Source organism: Pongo abelii, chromosome 6, assembly GCF_028885655.2.
Source record: "Pongo abelii isolate AG06213 chromosome 6, NHGRI_mPonAbe1-v2.0_pri, whole genome shotgun sequence".
NCBI classification, from domain to species: domain Eukaryota; kingdom Metazoa; phylum Chordata; class Mammalia; order Primates; family Hominidae; genus Pongo; species Pongo abelii.
In genome coordinates this window covers 155,936,993-155,962,910 of record NC_071991.2, presented here as the reverse complement: position 1 = coordinate 155,962,910, position 25,918 = coordinate 155,936,993, and the positions used below count along the sequence as shown (strand labels likewise).

Below are 25,918 nucleotides of genomic sequence, written 5' to 3'. Positions count from 1 at the left end.
CCTTCTGCCACCTCATGAAGAAGGTGCTTGCTTCTCCTTCGCCTTCTGCCATGACTAGTTTCTTGAGGCCTCCCCAGCCCTGTGGAACTGTGAGTCAATGAAATCTCTTTTCTTCATAAATTACCTAGTCTTGGGTAGTTCTTTACAGCAGTGTGAAAATGGACACCCATAAATATATACAATTGTAAATTATAAAATGTGTGTAACCAAGTCATTTTGCTTCCTCAGCCTCAGTTTCCCTACCTGGGATGAGTGGACGGAATTGGAAAGCTCTGGGTAACTGCTGCTGCCATACCAGCTTTGGCCCCAGCTTGTAGCTTCAGGAGGATTTTCCACAGGGGTGGAAGACCCTGTCTGCTTCTACCTGGGGCTTCCAAAGCCGGTGGCCTTTGTCTTTGTTCTTTCTCTTGCTCCACCCCGCTCAAAAATACAAGTCCTCCTGAGCCTCCAAAGCTTACTCTTCATAAAACCCTCTGTGGCCTATAAGAACATGCTGTCTCCAGACAAAGCTCTGGTTACCAGAGTAGCTCACAAAAAACCCAAATTAAGACAAAACCCAAAGTAAGACAAAAAACCTGTCTTCCCGTTGGCCAGGAGACAGGCTGTTAGGTTTTCTCTCCTTGTTAACGTCTAGTCACTCGACTTCTCTAGTTTCAAGGCTCTGCTGGGAGGAGTGTTTATGCCATCATAGTTGAGCAGACATAGGCCTAGACCATCAGTCACGTGGACTGTGGGGGTCCTGCCAGGAGTGCTCCCAGGCAGCAGGGTCCGCCCTCAGAGATGGAGCACTGGGGCCGTGGATGTGAGTGTCACCAACATTTTATCCTCTAGAATTTCTCCCGCCCACTGCGGTCCTGGGTGCCCGCACCATACTTTCCCTCCATGGCCTAACTGAGGCCTTGGGTCCAAGCTGTCTTCTGCTTAAAGCTCTATTTTGGGTATCGTCCATCAGCTTCTGGGTTCTCACCTCACACAGCACAATTCATTTACTGACGGGACAGGTGCAAACCAACAGGGAAGCAGTGATTTCCAGGGAGACAGCTGCACAAGTCGGTGCCTGATTTCTCATCAGAGGAGTGCCAGGGTCCCCTGGGCCCCTCTCCTAAACCCACCAATGAAAGGTGCTGGGGTCTGTTCCTGCACATTCCAAATCGTGCACCGTCAGAGCGTCATTTTTGTCAGGACTGCGCTTGGGGAGAGCGACCACCTCCAGCAACACAGCCTCGCTTGTTCTTTCTTGGTGGGTTACGTGTGGGGCCTCTTTGATTTTTACATCTCACTTATTCTTGGGCTAGGAAAGTCTGGTTTTCCATGTTTTATGCGATTCCAGATTCCTGTGTGGCATTTCAGCCCAGACTCCAGAGTTTCTTGTATTAAATGCCGGCGAGTATAATTAGCATTCAAGACCTGGGTGCAAGGCATTGCAAGTGTTAATTTAACAGTAAATTATGTGTCTTCAGTTTGGTCGAGGAGCTGCCTCTTCTGGAGGCCTAAACTTGAAACAGCCCGCCTTGCCTGCCACTGGGGCCAATGCTTCCCATCGGACGGAGCTCCTGATGATGGCTCAGTCCCATCCCATATTGCTTCTAGTTACTAAATAGCCTTATTCTGCTGAAGCCAGCTCTTCCCCAGCCTGTCTGGCTGGTGGCTTCTTGGGGCCTGTGTGGGGTTGCTGGAGCTTCCTCTGTCTGTGCCGTCCTGGGTACCTCTTGGGTGAGGCCCTGCGCTTTGCTGCTGGTTGTCACGGCTTCTAAGGGCCCAGGTGCTGGCTCCTCGGCAGGGGGACATTTTGTGTTTTTGGAAGGTGCTGGGGTCTGACCCTCTCGTATGGGGGTCTGGGTGGCATGTAAGAGGGGCTGTCTTTCCCTGAATGTGAATTTTTGGGTCTTATCTTGGGGTGTGGCAGTGTGAAGTGTGTGTTCATTGGTGTGTTCACTGGTCTTCTTTGGGAGCTAAATTTAAACTCATCCTGGTGCCTGGAAATGCAGTCTAGACCCTCCATGGAAGCCTTCACCTGAGCTCGATTGTAGCTGTGATTCCACCGGGAGCAGCTGCGACAGCCCATGTGCCACGAGCATGGCTGCCTGAGCCTCTGCGCAAGCCTGCTTGCAGGTGTCAGGTGTAAAACCAGAATTGGGGCTGTCGGATTATCTGCTAATTCCACGTTGAACTTTTCCCGTGTGCTTTCCATGGCAACTGCACCATGTCCCGCCCGCGGAGCACAGGGCCCTTGTTTCTCCACGTTCTCACCCACACGTGTTATTTTCGGTTTTGTTTCGTTTCGTTTTTTGATAGTAGATGTCCTGCTGAGCGGGCAGTAGGTCTCACTGTGGTTTTGATTTGCGTTTCCTTGACGCTGGTGATGCTGGGCGCCTTCCCTGTGCTTTCAGCTGTTTGTACATCTTCTCTGGAGAAAAGTCTACTCAGGTCCTTTACCCGTTTTTAATCAGGTTTTTTGTTATTGTTGTTGTCGAGTTGTGGTTCTTTATGTATTTTGGATACAAATCCCTTATCAGATAGATGAGGGCAAATATTTCCCCATTCCCTGGCTGCCTTTTCATGCTGCTAATAGTGTCTTTTGATGCACAAAAGTTTTAATTTTGATGGTTACATTCTTTCTTTTTGAGATGAAGTTTCACTCTTGTTGCCCAGGCTGGAGTGCAATGGTGTGATCTCGGCTCACTGCAACCTCCGCCTCCCAGGTTCAAGCCATTCTCCTGCCTCAGCCTCCTGAGTAGCTGGGATTACAGGCACCTGCCACCACATCCAGCTAAATTTTGTATTTTCAGTAGAGATGGGGTTTCTCCATGTTGACCAGGTGATGGTTACATTCTTTTATTTTTATTCTGAATTGCTTTTTAAATTGTCCCCACCCCCGCTTTTTAAAAAAACACCTATTTATCTTGACTTTACCTAGTTGCCAGTTTCTTAAGACCAGGATTCTCCTGTTCCCAGTCCTGCTCCAGATGGAGTGTCGGTGATACGTGGTTGGTACTGGCCACTCCGCCTCTGAGTCTGTTTCACTGGGAGATGTGAAGGTGGCTGAGCAGGGAGATGGTTCCTGTCCCTCTTCATGGTTCTCAGCCACGAGCTGAGCTGGTCACTGCTGAGCATTTGTGGATGAACCTACAGGGTCGTAGCCAGCAGCACCTGGCCTGAGCTGAGTAACTCGCTCTGTGGTTCTCTGCTTCCATCAGGGTGGGCTCCCAGCTGGAGCAGATAGCCGAGAATCAGTGGCTCCACACAGGGGATCATTCCTGGCTCATTCCCACAGCAGGGGCTCGGCCCTCTGTCTAGAGATGCTGCCTCTTCTGCAGAGAGCACTGGACAGCACGTGGTGTCGAGCCACAGACCACGTTCAAGGACTGAGGAGGAACATGGAGGCCTCTGACTCTCCCGTGTCTGGGTCACATCAAGTGCTTGCTCTTGTAGGGCACCCATGGGAGAGAACGACACACCTGTGGTGCTTAAGTCCATGCAGAGCTGGTCATCGGCATGTGCTGGCTGAAAAGAACCCAGCACTCATCCACCCTGACATTCTCCTTCCCTTTTCAAGCCCCTGAGGACTTAATTTTTCCTGGATCTTGGCTCAAGTGACCATGATGATGAGGTTTCCTGAGCTCCCGGTAGTCTGGAATGGTTGATCCTGTTTCCTTACCTCCCTCATGGGTGCTAAGTGTCAGTCAGACTTTTCTGCAGCTGCCCATTCCTCTGTGGGCTCCAGCAAGGCACCCAACCTCTCTGGGCTCTAGTTTCTCAATATGGAATGGGGACCATGACCGTTTATGCCACTAAGGGTTATCATAAGGACTAGCTAAGTTGACTGTGTGAGTGATGTCTGCAGATGTCAGCTCTTATGGTGAGAGGGTGAGTGTGAGTGATGTCTGCAGGTGTCAGCTTCTATGGTGAGAGTGTGGGTGTGAGTGACATCTGTGGGTGTCGGCTCTTATGGTGATAGTGTGGGTATGAGTGATGTCTGCAGGTGTCAGCTCTTATGGTGAGAGTGTGGGTGTGAGTGACATCTGTGGCTGTCGGCTCTTATGGTGATAGTGTGGGTGTGAGTGATGTCTGCAGGCGTCAGCTCTTATGATGAGAGTGTGGGTGTGAGTGACGTCTGCGGGCATCAGCTCTTATGGTGAGAGTGTGGGTGTGAGTGACATCTGCAGGCATCAGCTCTTATGATGAGAGTGTGGGTGTGAGTGACGTCTGCGGGCGTCAGCTCTTATGGTGAGAGTGTGGGTGTGAGTGACGTCTGCGGGCATCAGCTCTTATGGTGAGAGTGTGGGTGTGAGTGACGTCTGCAGGTGTCAGCTCTTATGGTGAGAGTGTGGGTGTGAGTGATATCTGCGGGCGTCAGCCCTTATGGTGAGAGTGTGGGTGTGAGTGACGTCTGCGGGCATCAGCTCTTATGGTGAGAGTGTGGGTGTGAGTGACATCTGCAGGTGTCAGCTCTTATGGTGAGAGTGTGGGTGTGAGTGATATCTGCGGGCGTCAGCCCTTATGGTGAGTGTGGGTGAGTGATGTCTGCGGGCGTCGGCTCTTATGGTGAGAGTGTGGGTGTGAGTGACGTCTGCGGGCATCAGCTCTTATGGTGAGAGTGTGGGAGTGACGTCTGCAGGCCTCAGCTCTTATGGTGAGAGTGTGGGTGTGAGTGACGTCTGCGAGCATCAGCTCTTATGATGAGAGTGTGGGTGTGAGTGACGTCTGCGGGCGTCGGCTCTTATGGTGAGAATGTGGGTGTGAGTGACATCTGCAGGCGTCGGCTCTTATGGTGAGAGTGTGGGTGTGAGTGACGTCTGCGGGTGTCGGCTCTTATGGTGAGAGTGTGGGTGTGAGTGACGTCTGCGGGCGCCGGCTCTTATGGTGAGAGTGTGGGTGTGAGTGACGTCTGCAGGTGTCAGCTCTTATGGTGAGAGTGTGGGTGTGAGTGATATCTGCGGGCGTCAGCCCTTATGGTGAGTGTGGGTGAGTGATACCTGCAGGTGTCGGCTCTTATGGTGAGAGTGTGGGTGTGAGTGACGTCTGCGGGCATCAGCTCTTATGGTGAGAGTGTGGGTGTGAGTGACGTCTGCGAGCATCAGCTCTTATGATGAGAGTGTGGGTGTGAGTGACATCTGCGGGCGTCGGCTCTTATGGTGAGAGTGTGGGTGTGAGTGACATCTGCGGGTGTCGGCTCTTATGGTGAGAGTGTGGGTGTGAGTGATGTCTGTAGGTGTCGGCTCTTATGGTGAGACTGTGGATGTGAGTGACGTCTGCAGGCGTCAGCTCTTATGGTGAGAGTGTGGGTGTGAGTGACGTCTGCGGGCGTCGGCTCTTATGGTGAGAGTGTGGGTGTGAGTGACATCTGCGGGCGTCGGCTCTTATGGTGAGAGTGTGGGTGTGAGTGACGTCTGCGGGTGTCGGCTCTTATGGTGAGAGTGTGGGTGTGAGTGACGTCTGCGGGCGCCGGCTCTTATGGTGAGAGTGTGGGTGTGAGTGATGTCTGTAGGTGTCGGCTCTTATGGTGAGAATGTGGATGTGAGTGACGTCTGCAGGCATCAGCTCTTATGGTGAGAGTGTGGGTGTGAGTGACGTCTGCAGGCATCAAGCTCTTATGATGAGAGTGTGGGTGTGAGTGACGTCTGCGAGCATCAGCTCTTATGATGAGAGTGTGGGTGTGAGTGACGTCTGCGGGCGTCGGCTCTTATGGTGAGAATGTGGGTGTGAGTGACATCTGCGGGCGTCGGCTCTTATGGTGAGAGTGTGGGTGTGAGTGACGTCTGCGGGTGTCGGCTCTTATGGTGAGAGTGTGGGTGTGAGTGACGTCTGCGGGCGCCGGCTCTTATGGTGAGAGTGTGGGTGTGAGTGATGTCTGTAGGTGTCGGCTCTTATGGTGAGAATGTGGATGTGAGTGACGTCTGCAGGCATCAGCTCTTATGGTGAGAGTGTGGGTGTGAGTGACGTCTGCAGGCATCAAGCTCTTATGATGAGAGTGTGGGTGTGAGTGACGTCTGCGGGCATCGGCTCTTATGGTCAGAGTGTGGTGTGAGTGACGTCTGTGGGCGTTGGCTCTTATGGTGAAAGTGTGGGTGTGAGTGACGTCTGCAGGCGTCGGCTCTTATGATGAGAGTGTGGGTGTGAGTGACGTCTGCAGGCGTCGGCTCTTATGGTGAGAGTGTGGGTGTGAGTGACATCTGCGGGCATTGGGTCTTATGGTGAGAGTCGCCATACAAGACCTGAGGATTTTGTGAGTTGGTTGCAGAATAGGACACTCTGCCAGTCACTCCACGTAGCTATGGTGTCCGCATTTTCTCAATCAGACGCTGGCATCCAGTCTAAAGTGAAAGTGAGGCTCTGTAGAGGACACAGCCTCGAGTGGTGAAGTGGGACCATGTGGATAGATCTTGGGGTGCGACTCCTAGGCCAACTCTGAGCAGGTTCCTCAACCTCCCTGTGTCTTAATTTCCACATGGTGTAAATGGGATAATAATACGCAGTGTCTTAGTCCATGAAGGCTGCTCGAAGTACCACCTACTGGGGGGCTTAGAAACAGCAGACATTGATTTCTCAGTTCTGGAGGCTGGAAGCCAAGGTCACCGCCCTGGCAGGGTTGACGTCTGGTGTGTGGCGAGGCCCCTCCTGGCTCATCCACGGTGCCTCCTCACGTGTCCTCATGTGGCCAGAGGGTGAGCAGTCCTTGGGGCCTCTGTAAGGGAGCTGATCCGCCACGAGGCTCCACCTCCTCGCCTCTCAGCCGTCCGCCTGCTAACACCAGCACCCGGGTCTGGTTTCACCACACAGCCTGTTGCACAGAGGAGGAGCCTCATGGGCTTGGGGTGGGGGTTTAAGGCATCCTTAAAGGTAAAAGGCTGGGAAGTGCTGGGCGCGCTGGTGCTCCATGAGGGAGGCATGACTGGCTGTGTTCTCGGCACTGTCTTCACTGTCCTCCCCTCCTAGCCTGCTCCTCACCTCCCACAAGGACCTCCCACCCGCCACGCTTCCCCCTGCCCCTCCTGGCCAGCATGTGCCTGGGCTCCTCAGTACTGCCAGCTCACACCCTCAACCTGTGGCTTCTGTCGTGTGCCCCCCTCGGGGCAGTGGGCTGTGCGCCATTGGATTTACCATCCCAGGCCTCACTGGGATCCCTGGGTGGCGGGAGGAATGGAGGCCCCACTCATAGTGACTTGCAGATGTCACTCACGCTCACACTTTCATCATAAGACCCAACGCTTGCAGACGTCACTCACACTCACAAGGGAAGCTGGGATCTCCTGGATTTACTGTCCCAGGCCTCACTGGGATCCCTGGGTGGCAGGAGGAACAGAGGGCCCCGCTTGTCGCTCAGGGAAGCTGGGATCTCCTGGATTTACCGTCCCAGGCCTCACTGGGATCCCTGGGTGGCGAGGGGAATGGAGGCCCCGCTTGTCGCTCAGGGAAGCTGGGATCTCCTGGATTTACTGTCCCAGGCCTCACTGGGATCCCTGGGTGGCGGGGGGAATGGAGGCCCCGCTTGTAGTGACTTGCAGATGTCACTCATACCCACACTCTCACCATAAGACCTGACACCTGCAGATGCCACTCACACTCACAAGGGAAGCTGGCCTCTCCTGGATTTACCATCCCAGGCCTCACTGGGATCCCTGGGTGGTGGGAGGAATGGAGGCCCTGCTCCTCACACAAGGGAAGCTGGGATCTCTGGACAGTGAGGCTCCCGCTGTGGGTGCAGGTGCTGCCCAGACGCGGGGCTCCTCCCCAGGCAGAGCCTCATGCTGCTCTGCAGATGTGTAGGCTGTGCTGGCCGCTCCCAGGCACTGTCACTCTGTCCCCTGCCTTCTGCTGCCTCTCAGTGGCTGCTCTGAACTGTAACGAAATCCTTGAAAATAAAGGAATTTCCAGTGATATAGGGTCTTGGCTTATCTTCGGGTTTCATTACGAACTAAGCTGCTCAGACTTCACAGCAGTCCTGCCTCGGACGCAGCCCACAGATCCAACGGCTCCTTAAATCTGACCTGGGTGTGTGGTGAGCCAGTGCCTGCTTCCTTGGGCCTCAGAAGCCATTGCTGTCTCTCAGGATTCACCTTTGGCCTCCTGGAATTTTTGCAACAGTTTTGACTGGGTGCCATGACAGCAGTTTCTCCTCCCTGAGAATAGGAGCACTTTTACAGCTTTCTTGCAGAAATGCACATGGTGGGTGCTTGATCAGTTCAGATAAAGGGCTTTTTCTCCCTCTGGAGAATTCCTTTCAACAGGGCAGTGATTCTGAGCTGTCATTACTTTTCCCTTCTCCAAAAATAGCTGGGGAGATTTTATTCTTGTTGCCGCACCCCTGGGGACCCTGACAGAGCAGTGGGCTCCTCTGTCTGTGGTGCTGCTGTGAGAAGCCCCATGGGACCGAGGGAACCCTGGCAACGCTGCCAGCTCCCTGCAGGGAGGGAACTTCAGAGGCAGCTCCAGCGTCCCAGGGCACCGGGATTTACAGATTGAAGGTACTTTGGCAAGGCAGCCTCCACCTGGAGGGGAAGTGGGAGAGAGGCAGGGTCCTGAGGGACCCCAGAAGGGGAGGCAGGAAAGAATGAAAGGGTGACCTAGCCTGGTACAGCAGGACACCTGGAACATGGCGGTCCCAGGCTGGTGAGGGCTCCTTCTGCTATTCTGTGAGTAGTGTGTGCATGAGAGCATGTACATGTGTGAGCATGTGAGAACATATAGTGTGTACATGTGCATGTGTGTGAGAATGTGCATGTGCAAGAACTTGTGCATGTGAGAATGTGTAAGTGTGAGAACGTGTACATGCGTGAGCAGGTGTGAGCGGGTATGTGCATGTATGTGGATGTGAGAATGTATACGTGTGTGCTTTGTGTGCATGTGTGAGAATGTGAGCATGTGTGTGTGCATGTGAGAATGTGTGCATGTGTGTGGATATGAGAATGTGTACGTGTGTGCTTGTGTGAGAATGTGTGCATGTATGTGCAGATGAGAATGTGTATGTGTGCATGTGTGAGAATGTGTATATATGTGAGAATGTGTGCATGTGAGAATGCATGTGCGTGTGAATGTGTACGTGTGTGCATGTGTGAGAATGTACATGTATGTGAGAACGTGTGAGCATGTGCATGTGTGAGAATGTGTGCATGTGAGAATGTGTGAGCATGTGAGAATGTATGCATGTGAGAGCATGTGTGAGGATGTGTGCATGTGAGAGCATGTGTGAGGATGTGTGCATGTGTGAGAATGTGCATGTGAGAGCATGTGTGAGGATGTGTGCATGTGTGAGAATGTGTGCATGCGAGAATGTGTGAGCATGTGAGAATGTATGCATGTGAGAGCATGTGTGAGGATGTGTGCATGTGAGAGCATGTGTGAGGATGTGTGCATGTGTGAGAATGTGCATGTGAGAGCATGTGTGAGGATGTGTGCATGTGTGAGAATGTGCATGTGAGAGTATGTGTGAGGATGTGTGCATGTGTGAGAATGTGCATGTGAGGATGTGTGCACGTGTGAGAATGTGCATGTGAGAGCATGTGTGAGGATGTGTGCACGTGTGAGAATGTGCCTGTGAGAGCATGTGTGAGGATGTGTGTATATGTGAGCATGTGTGCATGCATTATGTGGTGTGTCTGCATATGTGCATGTGTCTGTGTGCATACATTGTGTGTGTATGGTATGAATGTTTGTACGTGGTTGCTTGTGTATTGTGCACACATGTGTACAAGTGTGCATTAATTCTCCTGCTGTACTGGGCAGCAGTGTCTCGTCTCCTGGTCCCTCACACTGGCCGACTGAGTCTGCCACTGGCATCTTCAGGCCTGAGCCAGAGCAGGGCTCCCGAGCGATGTCTCCGATGAAGAACCGGCACTGCAGGGAGGCAGCCACGAGGGGTCACTGGTGCTGCTTGGTCCTCACTGGCCACCCGGGTGACCGCAGCCTCTGGGCCTTGCCTTGTTTGGATGCAGGGAGGGAGTGAGTGACAGACCAGCTTGAAGAAACACAGCAGGGTGCCATTGTTGCATCAGAGGCGGCTGTGCTCCCTCCCTGGCTGCCAGACTCAGGACCTGCGGCGGGTATAGCCTGTGGGGCCCTAGATGTGACCCCGTTCTCCCTGGAAAGCGCACCCTGAGCCCTGCAACGTTGCTGTTTCTAGGCTCTGGGTTCAGTGCCTGGGACACCCCCACGAGGCCTCGTTCTCCTCCTGGGCTTCCCGGGTGTGTTCCCAGAGATCTGCTCTGAGACTGACCGCCCGTTCCTTTTGTCTGCGCAGGGTCAGCTGGCAGCTGCATGAGCAGACGTATTTGGTGTTTACTGTAGACAGTATTCTGCAGACCTGAGTGTCTGTCTCAGCAATGGCTTTGCGATGATTCTAGAAATGGTCGCAGTCCCTGCCCAGCCCTGGAACGTGCTAGTGCTTGCTCTGCCGGGGCTCTGCCTGCCCCGTGGTTTGCCGCGTGTCTCTTGCCTGCCTTTCTTGTTGGAATACAGCCTCCGACGCTTCTCATCTGCAAAGGCTTCGTAATTGGGGTGCCTTTTCTGCCCATCCTTCTTGCTCACAATTCAAGAACTTTGTTCTGATAGTTTCCAGGGCGCTGAGATAAGTCAGTTTTCACGTGCATACCATTTACCTTAATATACTGTTTACACAAATGATTGAATAGGTACGTGCATTGTGGTTATTTCAAACAATGCCCTAAGCTAATTGCCTCACTTTGAAATACTAAACTAAGTGATCATATTGTATTCATTAATTCCCAAGTCCTGTTATATTTCCATAAATAAATAAGAAATGTAAAAAAAAAAAAGACATATAAGTAAAAGTAGGTAAAGATGTTAGAAAAAGGGGAAAAGAAGATGGTTAGTTCACTGGAATCTGTGCCACAGGAGCCTGTAAGCAAGAGGTGTCCCTGCTCAGGAGCGGGTTGTGCTCACGGCGTTTGGTGGAAGGAAGATGGTCCTGGCTGTGGGGCCTGGGGGACCCTCTGTGGATCTCTGTGGAGAATTGTGGGGTAACGCAGTGAGCGACGTTTCTCAGCAGATGCACAATTAGAGTCTCTGGGCCATTTCTCCTAGGATATCCTCTAGGGCAGGCCTGGACATGTCACTCAGGATGTCATTTAGCGCAGGCCTGGGCATATCACCTAAGCAAAGTGTGGCAAGAGCACTTTCCTCACGGGGGATCAAAGCCACCTTGTTCGGTCCACAGCTTTCTGGTGCTCCGATTGGATGGTTCTGGGTGTCACGGAGAGTGGAGGCTCAGTATCTCCAAGCAACGGGACCCTCTGGGGGCACCCTGGGCAGCAGAGCCCTACCCTTCCTCTGAAGAACAGAGGTCCACTAGGATCACCTGCTTCACGTATGGAGCTGGGGATGGAAATGCTGGGGGTCAATCGGCCCTCTGAGCCCAAGCAAAGAGACAGTAAGGGACGGGGTGGAGGTGCACGGCCACCTGAGAACTTGTGAGACTCACGCCGGCCCCTCCTAGGGCGCCCCCACCACCAGCCCCTTTAGTCCCCAGTGAGTTATTCATCCAAGTGGGTCATTGCCAGGGGTGAGGACTTCTAAATCTATGTGAGATTTCAACAAATGAGGCTTCTAGCTGATGGTCTTAAACACTTCCATGGACATCTCCGTTTTCTTTTAGACAAATGGGAAAACACCAGTTACAGTCATTCACTAACATCCTTTTAGTCCACACCGGGTGCAAGGCACTGTACCAGACGCTGTGGGGGCATGAAGAGGCTGTAGTTGTGATCCCTGCCTTCCAGGAACTCACGGTGTCACCGGGGTGGGGGTGGTCCTGCAGGGCAGTAGAGGCGAGGTGCTGTCTTGTCCATGCGGAGACTGTGTGAGCGTATGCGTGTGGGCGTGTGAGTTTGTGCATGTGCGCTTGTGTGCACCTGTATATGAGTTAGTGTGTCTGGGTGTGTGTGTGTGTGTGCACGTTTGCAAATTGTGAGTGTGCACGTGCTCCTGTGTGTGTGTGTCTGCACAATCAAGTGCATGCAAATGAGTGTGTGCACACCTGTGTGTGTACATATGTTGGAATGTTCACGTGGGTACATGCGAGTGTGAGTGTATGTGTGCATGTCCCATGCATGGGAGAAGTGTGTGAAAATGTGTGTGTTGGTTCATGCAGGTATGAATGTGCATACATGCACCGTGTACACACGTGTGGTGTAAGGTTGGAGGGAGGTATGCAGCCCCGCAGACTAAATGAGAATAAAAGTGGGCTGGAAGCTTGGTCCTGGAGGAGGCCTGTGCTAGGCCTGTGTTTGTGTTTTGGGGACGGTGACGCTTGCGAATGAAATTACTTTGGCCTGTGGGAACAGTGCTCTGAGGACCACTGTTTAAAACAAATTACCAAGATAAATGAGCTCTTTTTCTTATTTCTCCAAAAATCTAACAACAGAAAATGCTCAATATTTTCTCTTTCAAATCAAAGAAACTGACCACCCAATTCTAGATTACTGTTAATAAAAGTGTCTCTAAGCAAACCTTTTGCTCCTCAAAGCTTTTGTGTCTATTGTCCTGGGCCCTGTTCATCCGCTGCTCTGCATCCTGGGCATTCCTTCTCTCACTGTCTTTAGCACTGTCCATTCCGTTCCCAGAGGTAGTGGGGTCCAGCCTTCTGTCTGCACAGTGAAGGGGTTGTGTCCTAGAACTCTGAAATGTGGGGCCCCCTGGTTTACTGAGTCCCTGAGATCGGAGTTCTGTGGGGTCCAGCCTTCTGTCTGCACAGTGAAGGGGGTTGCATCCCAGAACTCTGGGGGTGTGAGGCCCTCCAGTTCATTGAGTCCCTGAGATCGGAGTTCCAGGCCAGGCAGAATTCCTGTTGGGGGACGCCTGCCATGTCTCGCCTCTCCCAGCCGGGCAGCAAGAAGCCTTCCTTCCTGTTTTGGAAAAAGACTCATTCTACAGAACGTCTCCCAGAATATTCCCCTCCCCCACGAGCCTGTCTGTGCATGGGCTCGGGAGAGTGTGGAAGGGCCTGGTTGCTGCTGCTGGCGGAGGGATGTGTGCTGTCCTGAGGTTCACCTTGCAGATGACTCCAGTCTCTCCAGGTCTCTGGCCTCCATGACTACCATCCTCGCTTAGCCATGATCCCCTGGGTGGGGCTGCTCCGTTCACCTGCCGTGGGCTCCTGGCAATCTCCAGCCCTTGCCAGGGAGATCTGTTTTAAAATGCAGACCCATTCAAGAGCCTGCCCTACCTGGAACACCACCCAAGTGGAGGTGGCCTCCTCTAGCTCCTGGGATGAAGGACACTGCCTCTGATTCCCGCAGGCTCTGCACAATCTGCTTGAGTGGCTTGACTGGCTTGGTGTCCTCTCCTGCCTGATCCAGAACTGCAAGGCCTTGTCCCCACTGCCCACTGGGGCTGACCAGGGCCGGGGCTGACCAGGGCTGGGTGCTGCCATGCACGGAGCTGCTCCCTTAGCCTGGAGTGTCCTCGATGTCCTCAGGCCGGCCGCTGTTCGTTCTCTGACCGCTGGGTGAGGTCGGTGCCCTCTGTCAGGCTCTCTCGTGCCCTTTTTTGCAGGCTGTCCACAATTATAACCGAACCATCAGTGGTGAACATCTGTTGTCCCAGTATCCTGGAAGCTCTGGAGCATAGAGCCTGCAGTGTCTGCTTTTTTTGCGTGTGTGTCTCCTGGCTGTCCTGGCCCAGCCATGCAAGCAGGACACAGGGCAGAGCTGTGCCTTCCCTGGGACAAGGGTGTGGGGTGGAGGCAGCCGAGCAGCAGGCATGGCACTGACCTGCTCCCAGAACAGGAAGGGGCTTTGCGAGGCGCAGGCAATGCTGGGGACAGAAATGACGAGCCGTGTTGATGACAGCACACAACGCTGCAGGGAAGACAGAGGGAGAAGGCATGAAGCCGTCATCGAGGAGCGCCTGGGGGTTAGGCTTCCACCCAGAGGCACGGGCAGTGTCTGCCGGAAGGGTTTATGATGTTGGATTAGCGGCATCCTTGGGCACGCACAGTAAGTTTGGCAGTTAAACACGTTAGCGGCTGTGCTCATGTGCATGTATGAGTTAGCAGCTGTGCATGTGTTTCTGTGTAAGAATTCACATATACACATATATTTGCACACACAAGTGTTTTGATGGTGATAGTAGCCGAGGACGGGTGGACAGGGAGCCCACAGTTTTCACAGGCAAACCCGTTCTCATCTCCCATGATTTTCAGACAGCTCCCAATTTGAACTCAGTTGCCCGCGGTGAGACTTGGAATCAAGGTTGCACATGGAATGCCCGTTCTGGACGAAGAGCAGGACCCTGGTTCTGAAAGTCTCATGGACGGGCTCCATCACCCAAGGCCTCCTGCCTCCACTGAGCTGTGGCGGTGCACTTCCAGCTGGGAGCTCGGCATGGCCTGCAGGGCTGCAGAGCTGGACGGGTCAGTCCGGGCTTCGATGATGGGGTTTTGTCGATAGGCTGCAGGGCCATGGTGCAGGAAACACAGAGTCAGAAGTAGAAGACAGTTCATAAGGAGACCCCGAGCAAGGTCAGATCCCAGGTGGGGTCCTGGCCGTGTCCCAAGAATACGAAGGCAGGAGTCCCGCAGAGGAGGGGGCCTGAGGGTTAGGGGCTCTGGGTAGTTTCTAGGGTGATTAAATGGTCAGCGGCGAGGCGACTTCAGTGTACCACTTCCCAGGATTGTTTCAGAGGCCGCACTGCACGACTGAGATGGTGGAGCTCAGCCTGGACTGGTGGGAGCTTAGGTTCTCTGGCTCCGGCACCTCTGCTGTGTAGATCACCCCTGGCGTCCTGACTCTGGAGTCTCATCACACCTGATGCTTTCCTGATTGAGATTTCACTTTCCAGTCCTTTTCTCTAGTATGTTCATAGAGACTTTTTGGGGTCCTGCCTATTAGCCAAGTGACCCAGAAGAACACAGCAATAGTTTCAAAATTCTGGCCACATAAAATTCTACAAAATGTATTTAGAAATTTCCTTAATTTTCTATTTCACTGCTAGGCATGTATCCATATTTGGGGGAATCCAGTAGCCCCTTAAAATCAAGCAGGTAGCAGTGAACCTGGGCATGATCTGTGGGAGCTTCTGGGCTCCTTCCTTCTGGTCACAATCTTCTTCAACAAGACTTATTGCTGAGTATTTACTAGAATAAAGGACACCCATATCATGAAGTCCTTTAAATACGGAGATAAGGATGAATTTCATTGTTGAAAAATGCATTGGATAAAAAATCATGAGATACCGATACACACCAATGACAGCAGCCAAACGCCAGAACATCGATGCCACCAAGTGTCACCAAGCGTTGCCGAGGACACAGGAACATCGACGCCACCGAGCGCTGCTGAGGACGCGGGAACATCGATGCCACCGAGCGCTGCTGAGGACGCGGGAACATTGACGTCACTGAGTGCTGCCGAGGACGCGGGAACATCAATGCCACCAAGTGTCACCAAGCGTTGCCGAAGACACAGGAACATCGACGCCACCGAGCGCTGCGGAGGACGCGGGAACATCGATGCCACCGAGTGCTGCTGAGGACGCGGGAACATCGATGTCACCGAGTGCTGCCGAGGACGCGGGAACATCGATGCCACCGAGCGCTGCTGAGGATGTGGGGACATTGACGCCACCCAGTGCTGCCGAGGACGCGGGTGACAGGGGCGCCATCGCGGCTGCTGGGAGTGAAAAATGGCGCGGCCACTGTTAGGCTGATTGTCATTGTCGAGGACAGTTTGGCGGTTTCCTACAAAACTAAGCATACTCTTACCATATGAGCCAGCAGTCACCCGTGTTGGTCTTTACCCAAAAAATTGGAAAATTAATATCTGCAAATACCCTTTGAGGGAGACTGTGTGTGTGTGGGAGGCTGTGTGCATGTGTGAGGGAGACTGTGTGCATGAGGGAGGCTGTGTGTGTGTGTGAGGGAGACTGTGTGTGTGAGGGAGGCTGTGTGTGTGTGTGAGGGAGGCTGTGTGCGTGAGGGAGGCTGTGTGTGTGTGAGGGAGGCTGTGTGTGTGTGAGGGAGGCTGTGTGCGTGTGTGAGGGAGGCTGTGTGTGTGAGGGAGGCTGTGTGTGTGTGTGAGGGAGGCTGTGTGTGTGTGAGGGAGGCTGTGTGCGTGTGTGAGGGAGGCTGTGTGCGTGTGTGAGGGAGGCTGTGTGTGTGTGTGAGGGAGGCTGTGCGTGTGTGAGGGAGGCTGTGTGTGTGTGAGGGAGACTGTGTGTGTGTGTGAGGGAGGCTGTGTGTGTGTGTGAGGGAGGCTGTGTGTGTGTGTGAGGGAGGCTGTGTGTGAGGGAGGCTGTGTGTGAGGGAGGCTGTGTGTGTGAGGGAGGCTGTGTGTGTGTGAGGGAGGCTGTGTGTGTGTGTGAAGGAGGCTGTGTGTGTGTGAGGGAGGCTGTGTGTGTGTGTGAGGGAGGCTGTGTGCGTGAGGGAGGCTGTGTGTGTGTGTGAGGGAGGCTGTGTGTGTGTGAGGGAGGCTGTGTGTGTGTGTGAGGGAGACTGCGTGAGGGAGGCTGTGTGTGCGTGAGGGAGGCTGTGTGTGTGTGTGTGAGGGAGGCTGTGTGTGTGTGTGAGGGAGGCTGTGTGTGTGTGAGGGAGGCTGTGTGTGTGTGAGGGAGGCTGTGTGTGTGTGTGAGGGAGACTGTGTGCGTGAGGGAGGCTGTGTGTGTGAGGGAGGCTGTGTGTGTGTGTGAGGGAGGCTGTGTGTGTGCGTGAGGGAGGCTGTGTGTGTGCGTGAGGGAGGCTGTGTGTGTGAGGGAGGCTGTGTGTGTGTGTGAGGGAGGCTGTGTGCGTGAGGGAGACTGTGTGTGTGAGGGAGGCTGTGTGTGTGTGTGAGGGAGGCTGTGTGTGTGTGAGGGAGGCTGTGTGTGTGCGTGAGGGAGGCTGTGTGTGTGCGTGAGGGAGGCTGTGTGTGTGAGGGAGGCTGTGTGTGTGTGTGAGGGAGGCTGTGTGCGTGAGGGAGACTGTGTGTGTGAGGGAGGCTGTGTGTGTGTGTGAGGGAGGCTGTGTGTGTGTGAGGGAGGCTGTGTGTGTGCGTGAGGGAGGCTGTGTGTGTGTGTGAGGGAGGCTGTGTGTGTGTGAGGGAGGCTGTGTGTGTGTGAGGGAGGCTGTGTGCGTGAGGGAGACTGTGTGCGTGAGGGAGACTGTGTGTGTGAGGGAGGCTGTGTGTGTGTGTGAGGGAGGCTGTGTGTGTGTGAGGGAGGCTGTGTGTGTGCATGAGGGAGGCTGTGTGTGTGCGTGAGGGAGGCTGTGTGTGTGCGTGAGGGAGGCTGTGTGTGTGTGAGGGAGGCTGTGTGTGTGAGGGAGGCTGTGTGTGTGTGTGAGGGAGGCTGTGTGTGTGTGAGGGAGGCTGTGTGTGTGTGTGAGGGAGGCTGTGTGTGTGTGAGGGAGGCTGTGTGTGTGTGTGAGGGAGGCTGTGTGTGTGTGAGGGAGGCTGTGTGTGTGTGTGAGGGAGGCTGTGTGTGTGTGAGGGAGGCTGTGGGTGTGAGGGAGGCTGTGTGTGTGTGTGAGGGAGGCTGTGTGTGTGTGAGGGAGGCCGTGTGTGTGTGTGAGGGAGACCGTGTGTGTGTGGGAGGCTGTGTGTGTGTGTGAGGGAGACTGTGTGCGTGAGGGAGGCTGTGTGTGTGTGAGGGAGGCTGTGTGTGTGAGGGAGGCTGTGTGTGTGAGGGAGGCTGTGTGTGTGTGTGAGGGAGGCTGTGTGTGTGGGGGGGAAGGCTGTGTGTGTGTGTGAGGGAGGCTGTGTCTGTGAGGGAGGCTGTGTGTGTGTGAGGGAGGCTGTGTCTGTGAGGGAGGCTGTGTGTGTGTGAGGGAGACTGTGTGTGTGTGTGAGGGAGACCGTGTATGTGTGGGAGGCTGTGTGCGTGTGTGAGGGAGGCTCTGTGTCTGTGAGGGAGGCTGTGTGTGAGGGAGGCTGTGAGGGAGGCTGTGTGTGTGAGAGGGAGGCCGTGTGTGTGTGGGGGAGGCTGTGTGTGTGGGGAGAGGCTGTGTATGTGTGTGGGAGGCTGTGTGAGTGTGAGGGAGGCTGTCTGTGCTTGTGTGTGAGGGAGGCTGTGTGTGTGAGTTTGGCTCTGTGTGTGTGTGGGGGGAGGCTGGCTGTGTGAGTGTGAGGGAGGCTGTGTGTGTGTGTGTGTGAGGCTGTGTGTATGTGGGGGGGAGGCTGTGTGTGTGTGGCAGGGAGGCTGTGTGAGTGTGAGGGAGGCTGTCTGTGCTTGTGTGTGAGGGAGGCTGTGTGTGTGTGTGCGTGTGTGAGGATGCATGGAAAATATCCCTACTTTCCACTCAATTTTGCGGTAATCTAAACTGCTCTAAAAATAAAGCCTATTAACAATGCACTGGGAATGGTGTCTGTGTCCACTGCGTTCAGCACAGGGACAGTCTAAGGCAAAGAGAATCAATGGTTAGTTTATTTCAACTGTCAAGTAGTTAAAATTATTAGCTAAAACTGATTTTAAAAGCACAAACTATATTATGCATTATATTCTATATATTCTAAATGTTTAAAAGAAAGTTTTCAAGAAAGTCTAATATGTATTATTCTAAAATATACTTATGACATTGTATGCAAGAAACAAAATTTAAAGAATGAGGCTGTTATGCTTGAGAAATGATTTGCTTGGAACTTTCCAAAATTGATAGGAATTGTCCTGGGCCATTTTTCTTTATGAAAAGCTGAATGATTTGATGAGTTTGCTTGGGAAGGGGATTCTCAGCTCCATGTTGGGAAGCATTGACTGCTCACAGATGTGCTTCTCTTATATTTGGCACCAAATCACCAAGCCCTGTGTGCAGATACCCAGAGTGGCCGAGTGGGGCCCGGACCAGCCAGGCTCTGCCATGCCCTGAGCTGGCCACACACGTCCACCCCGGGGATGCATTTTCCAATGTGTGCAAGAGGCCGGGAAGCTGCAGGCAGCCGGCACCGTCACTGCTCTGGGGCCGGCCAAGAGCGCCCTCCTTCTGAGGGTGGGGAGTGCAGCTCGCGGGCTCTGCTGCTGAGTGGAGCCCTGGGCTTCTGAGCCTTCCTGGCCTCAGGGATCGGAAGACGCTGCTGGCCTTGGCCTAGGATTAGGTGGTCACCGACTTGGGCCCCGCCTGGGGGTCCAGGAACCTGGCTTTTGGTTCTTCCCGGCCCGTGGCGCACTCCCTCCTCTGTGGCCCGAGGCCTTGGTCCTGAGGCCTAGGAGAGTTCTGCATTGTGAGCACGGGGGCTGGGCCATCTCAACGTGCTGCCCAATTCCTGCTTGTTGCCTTTCTATTTTCAAGATATTTTCATTTGAAAAGTAGAGTACAAACATTAGGTGTGTTTGAAGTCATTCCTTATTTTCCCTCTTTGCCCCTTTCTCCTTCCTCCCCCTCTTCCCACTCCTACTTGCGCTGAATGGTTCGTGTCTGAGGAAGGCAAAGGAGCAGGCACATCTGCCTGTGTTCCCGCCGTGTGGTGCGGCCTGTCCATCACGGACCGTGGCGGGGGTGGGGGGGCGCCGGGCTCTGCAGACGTGTCCCCGAGAGCCCTCTGCCTTTGTGTGGCCTCGCAAGGATTTCGGGCCGGCTCTCAGACAGGAGGCAGCGCGGCCGGGCTGCACGGAGGGAAACGGCGCAGGCCTGGCGTCTCCTCCTCGTCATTGTCCGCCTGCCCGCGCAGCTGCCAGGCTGCCTCCCGGATTCCCTGGGCTTTGCAAAGTCCCATAGAAACCCGCAAGACGCTTGCAATACTCGAGGTTATTTTCTGCTAATCACCCGGCCCCGTCGTCGTGAGCATATATGTAATATCAGACCAGCAATTACTGCGTCAGCCTGGCCCTGGGCAAATGTGTTCTGCTAATTACACTTGTTGCATTTGAATGGCTTTCTTCAGCCAAGCTGCAGGACGAAGCCTAGTGAACAATAAAAGAGACCATTTCCCCTTCCGCCCGGCCCGAAGCTGCAGATGGCCGCCCTGTGTGGAAGCAGTAGCGCCTGAATTAATCTTTTGTGTGCACCAAAGAAGGTAATTTGAATGTTTGAAACCCCACAGGAAGCTTGTCTCAAAGTGAACAATTCGCCGAATAAAGACTAATTAGGGACTAAATTAATTAGAAGGTGTGGTTGGAAAGGATGTTGATGAGCAGAGTCTGCCATTTCAGACAAATGGAATCGAGCTAAATAAATTAGTCCCCATTAGTCCCACATCGTTCGCCAGCCTCGCGCCTCTCCTGCGCCGCCGGAAAGCAGCCCGGGAAGCCGTGCTTGCCTCCCACGCAGCCCGGGGAGAGACGTCTCCGCCGATCTCTGTAGCTCCTGCAAAGCAATATTTATATTTCCTGGGTGTTCTGTTTTTCATCTGGAAAACTGGCCTGGAATGTTATTGACTTTATTTTTTTGTTGTCACTGAGTTGTCAGAAGCAAGTTTTACATAAAAAATGTGAAATTACATGAGAGCTTGGGGGGTACGGAGGAAAGTGGAGTGACAACATTGCAGCCACACTGGACTTTCTCTCCACCTTGGCATTTGTGTTTTCCGTGATGCTCGGTTTTTATTTCACAAACCAGCATTTTCCGGGTGCTCCCGGGTCCTAACAAAACCTCACGGCGGCACATGATCAGAGTGCATTGCAAGGACGTGTGTGACACCTTCCTGCTCTCTGAAAATGAAACGTCTCGTTCTGTCTTATCTCCTTCCCTTCTCACAGATGGAGTGTTTGGAAGGTGCCAGAAGGTTCCGGCAATGGACTTTTACCGCTACGAGGTGTCGCCCGTGGCCTTGCAGCGCCTGCGCCTGGCTTTGCAGAAGCTCTCCGGCACAGGTAGGGCGGGCGTGGGCCGAGGCTCAGCGGCTGCCACACTGAACACCCGCACGGGCTTTGCTTCTCCTCCTGGGTGGTGAGGAGCTGGGACGGACTGAATCCGCGAGTGTGGTGGTGGAAGGGGCAGGTGGGAGCCGGGCACTGGGCTCACGGGTGCTTCCGGCTGGGATCGTCCGTTCCTGGGTTTGGAGGAGCCCAGGCCTGCTGCCTCCTGTGTCCGAGGGAGGAGATGCCGGGAGGCTGCAGTGGCCCGCAGCTGGGCCTGGCGCAAGGTAGGCAGGCATCGGCTGCTTATCTGGGCCTGGCTGGGTCTGGTGCAGGCGTGGCTCGGCCTGGAGAGAATCAGCCTCTGCCTGTCACTGTTGTTGTGAAATTTTTGATGCAGGTTGTCCCTGCAGGGGTGATGGGAAGATAATTTTAAAAATTACGATAATTTAAACATTATATATGGCAACATGGTAGGACCAGGGAATTCCCGGAGCACCGGCCCACTGCTGCCCTTCTTTGACTGTGAAGTGAGGTCTCTTGGTCAGAAGCAGTGTTGTGTGGACACCATGGTGATGGATAAGGCGTTCCGAGTCCACAGATGGTAGTTCTGGTGGGAGCACTGTGCATACGGAAGGGAAATCCACATCTGGAGTAAGGGTCTAGTCCAGCAAGGACCATTCCCAGCCCCTTCCACAGGCGAAGCTGCCTGCGGAACCACCTGGCCCCTGGCGGCTGGCTGATCACCTCGGGGAATGGTGTCATGTTGGGGACGCAGTGATGGTCTTTGTGGTGGCTGACTGGGGACTCAGGGTTGGCCACAGCAGGGCTGGCCTTGGTGAGTGGGAGCCCAGGCGTCACCTCCAACTCTGCCACCGTGGCCACTTTGTTCATGGGCCCACAGGGCAATGGCAGGGTGGCTGGGGAAAGAGGCTGACCGGTTTCCACAGAACAGGTCACCCTATCCACTTGGTTATTAAAATTCTCCTCTGCTGAGGTTACTCTTTGGAGAACATCACACGGGGCATTCATATCTTAGTACTTTGTACCACTTCATAGACGTCTATCTAATATGTCTCTTCACCAGTTGCCCTTGTCAACAATGTTTCCAGTCATATTCTCTCCGAGTCCCTGGCCCTCCAGCCAACCATTGGCCACAGCCCATTAATTCATAAGTAATCACACATCTGGCCGTTTCTCCTTCCAGGCGGAATCACCAGCCAGGTGCACTGCTTGAAGTTCTGCTCACAGGAGGGTTTCTGTTCACCTCGGTCCTTCAGGGCATCCCGGGTTCACCTCCGTCCTTCAGGGGGTCCCGGGTCCACCTCCGTCCTTCAGGGGGTCCCGGGTCCACCTCCGTCCTTCAGGGGGTCCCGGGTCCACCTCCGTCCTTCAGGGGGTCCCGGGTCCCGGGTCCGCCTCCGTCCTTCAGGGGGTCCCGGGTCCCGGGTCCCGGGTCTGCCTCCGTCCTTCAGGGGGTCCCGGGTCCGCCTCCGTCCTTCAGGGGGTCCCGGGTCCCGGGTCCACCTCCGTCCTTCAGGGCGTCCCGGGTCCACCTCCGTCCTTCAGGGCGTCCCGGGTCCACCTCCGTCCTTCAGGGCGTCCCGGGTCCACCTCCGTCCTTCAGGGGGTCCCGGGTACACCTCCGTCCTTCAGGGGGTCCCGGGTCTACCTCCGTCCTTCAGGGGGTCCTGGGTTCACCTCGGTCCTTCAGGGGGTCCCAGCATGAGCGGTGTGTAGTACTACACGTGTCTGCTTTTGGGTGGTGTCTGTGCATTACACAGAACCACCCACAAACAAAGCCCAAGTCACCTGAGCCCAAGGTCCGTGGGGAACCCTCCACAAAGCCAAACTGCAGGTTGAGAGGGAGAAACGCATGTGGTGGTGTGGGCCAGGGTGCCGGGCTACTCCCTGATGCACACTCCAGGCCACACTGGACTCCTGAGCCCTTTCCCCATGGGAGCCTCCAGGGCGGCTTGGGCCCAGCTCCTGCTCTGTATGTGCCACTGTCATTTGGCGATGGAGTGCTGTGCGCAGCACAGCTTGGCAGGGCACGTAGATATGGGTATCAATGTAGATGACACAGACGGAATGCTGCCCACGCAGGGACAAACATGGAGTGAGTCATATTGAAGGAAGGTTGTGTGAATATTCAACTGTGTCACATTTTCTGAGTTTGCTTGTCTGTGAGTCTTTGTGTTTCACCCTTCACTTTATTATCTTGAGAAGAAGGAAAAGCCTTATTTAAAGAGCCAACAGATGAGCTTTTGCCACGCTAATGGCTGGATGTGAGAGTGGAGGCCAGGGGTCTTTCAATGAGAATGGGCGTGGCTCTTTCAGAACTTCTCCTGAGCCTAATTTCAACCCGGCTCTAGGTATGTATGTAGCTATCACCATGTGCTGGCAACTGGCACTGAATGTCATCACGTTTCTGTGCTATCCTGTGCTGAGATGTGGCGGGGGCAGCGTGCGAGAGTTCACCTGAGCTCTCTTCTCATGGGAACTAGTGCCGCAAGTGCTCCGGGGCCCTGCCTGGGTGGCGTCCCGGGATGAAACGAAATCAGAGAATGCACAATACGCTCAGCCTGACAAACTAGAAAAAAAACAAGAAATTTAAGGTGAGTTTCAAAAGGAGAGATAGAAAAATATCTAGTGGCCCCGAATTCTCCAACAGAGATGAATTTTCTTACCTATGATTTTAAAGCAATAGCTTTCTCTAGTTTGTCTCATATATCCATGAATTTAAATTACAGGACAATAATCTAACCAAATAATGGCAAAAGGTAACTCCTAAGGAAAACCATCTCAGAGAAAATTAATATTGTGTCGAGTGTCAGGCTATGTCCACATTCCTGGCACCTGTTATTGAGGATAAGAGCATCTTTATGGAGACGGAGTCCCAGGCAGCCCCACATGGGGATGGAAGGTGCCAGGCAGCCCCACGTGGAGATGGGGGGTCGCAGGTATCCTTGTGTAGAGACAGGGGTCCCAGGCAGCCCTGTGTAGAGACAGGGGTCCGAGGCAGCCCTGCATTTCCAGTCTTGCTCAGGCCCAGGCTGAGCGTCTGCCCAGGTGTATCAGAACTGCCCATGGCCTGGGCAGCTGGAGTCCCCTGCCCAGCTCCATCCCCAGGGGCTGTGTGTCCTGGGCTGTTGGACTCTCTAGACAGTGAAAAGTCATCTTCTGCATTGTGGGGACACAGAATTGCTGACACCTTCCCAGCTGGTTCTGACACAGCTGTGGGGTGTGTCCTGGGCTGGGCATTTCCAGCAAACCCCGGGGATGACCCTGTGGCAGGAGGATGACCCTGTGGCAGGAGGCCTCTTTGGTTGCCAGGGCCATTGGTGTGTCTAGTCCAGGATGCAGGCTTCTGGAAGGTGGGCATGCTGTGAAGGCACACGTACCTGCACATGCATTCACATGCTCATGTGTAGACACACATTTGCACACATACTTGCACACTCATTGACATGCTCACGTGTAGCTACACATGCACACACACCTGCACACATGTTCACGTGCTCATTTGTAGATACCCACACACGCACACATACCTACACACACATTCACATGCTTACATGTAGACACCCCCACAATATGCACAGACACCTGCACACACATTCACATGCTCACGTGTAGATACCCACACACGCACAGACACCTGCACACAGATTCACATGCTCACGTGTAGATACCCACACATGCACACACACGTGCACACACATTCACATGCTGACGTGTAGCTACCCACACATGCACACACACCTGCATACTCACATGCTCACGTGTACCCACACACATGCACACACCTGCACACTCATTCATGTGCTCACGTGTAACCACACATGCACACACACCTGCACACATTCACATTCTCACATTTAGACACCCCCACAATATGAACACACATGCACATTCATCCACGTGCTCACATGTAGATAACCACACATGCACACCTGCACATATTCACATGCTCACGTGTAGATACCCCCACAACATACACAAACCTACACACTCATTCATGTGCTCACGTGTAGATACCCACACCTGCATACACACCTGCACACATTCACATGCTCACATTTAGACACCCCCACAACATGCACACACACCTGCACACTCATTCATGTGCTCACGTGTAGTTACCCCCCACACATCTGCACACTCACATGCTCACGTATAGATACCCACACACACACACACCTGCACAGTCACTCATGTGCTCATATGTAGATACCCACACATGCACACACACCTGCACACTCATTCACATGCTCATGTGTAGATACCCACACGCACACACACCTGCACACTCATTCATGTGCTCACGTGTAGACACAGATGCCCACACACCTGCACACTCATTCACGTGCTCACGTGTAGATACCCACACACGCACACACCTGCACACTCATTCATGTGCTCACGTGTAGATAACCACACATGCACATATGCCTGCACCCTCTCACGTGCTCACATGTAGATAACCACACACGCACACACACCTGCATACTCATTCACGTGCTCACGCATAGAGACAGATGCCCACACACCTGCACACTCATTCACTTGCTCATGTGTAGACCCAGATGCCCACACACTTGCACACTCATTCACGTGCTCACATGTAGATACCCACACACACCTGCACATGCATTCACATGCTTACCTGTAGATACCCACACACGCACACACCCACACGCCTGCACACTCACCTGCACACACACATGCTCACATGTAGACATGCACACACATGCGCACACACCTGCACACTCACATGCTCACGTGTAGACACCCCCACACATGCGCACACCTGCACACATATATGCTCATGTGTAGACATCCACACACATGCACACACATCTGCACACACACATGCTCACATGTAGGCACCCACACACATGCATGCACACCTGAAGGAAAGAATCTCAAATCCCGGTGTCTTCCTGAGTTTTGTCAGCCTCACATGGGGTCAGTGTTTGGGTAGGGAGGTTTTGCGTGTGGGTGTCTACACTTGAGCACGTGTGTGTGCAGGTGTTTGTGCATGTGTGTGGGTGTCCACATGTGAGCACGTGTGCGTGTGTGTCTACACATGAGCATGTGAATGAGTGTGCAGGTGTGTGCACACGTGTGGGTGTCTACATGTGAGCACGTGAGTGCATGTGCAGGTGTGGGTGTCTACACGTGAGCACGTGTGTGCATG

At 53.8% G+C, this 25,918-nt stretch overlaps 1 protein-coding gene across 12 annotated transcripts in view; it reads left to right on the top strand.

Annotated features, from left to right (window-relative positions):
- Positions 1 to 25,918, top strand: part of PTPRN2 (protein tyrosine phosphatase receptor type N2) — a 1,035,582-nt gene that overhangs the window by 231,044 nt on the left and 778,620 nt on the right. For 9 of the 12 annotated variants that reach the window (XM_024249815.3, XM_054560095.2, XM_024249817.3 and 6 more), the window contains one exon: positions 20,617 to 20,730. The exons of 2 other annotated variants lie outside the window; for them this stretch is intronic. In XM_024249815.3, coding sequence (XP_024105583.2) covers positions 20,617 to 20,730 — 114 coding nt within the window. Of the gene's footprint in view, positions 1 to 19,836; positions 19,935 to 20,616; positions 20,731 to 25,918 lie in introns of those variants that run through there. One more of the 12 variants, XM_054560093.2, reaches the window with a different exon arrangement.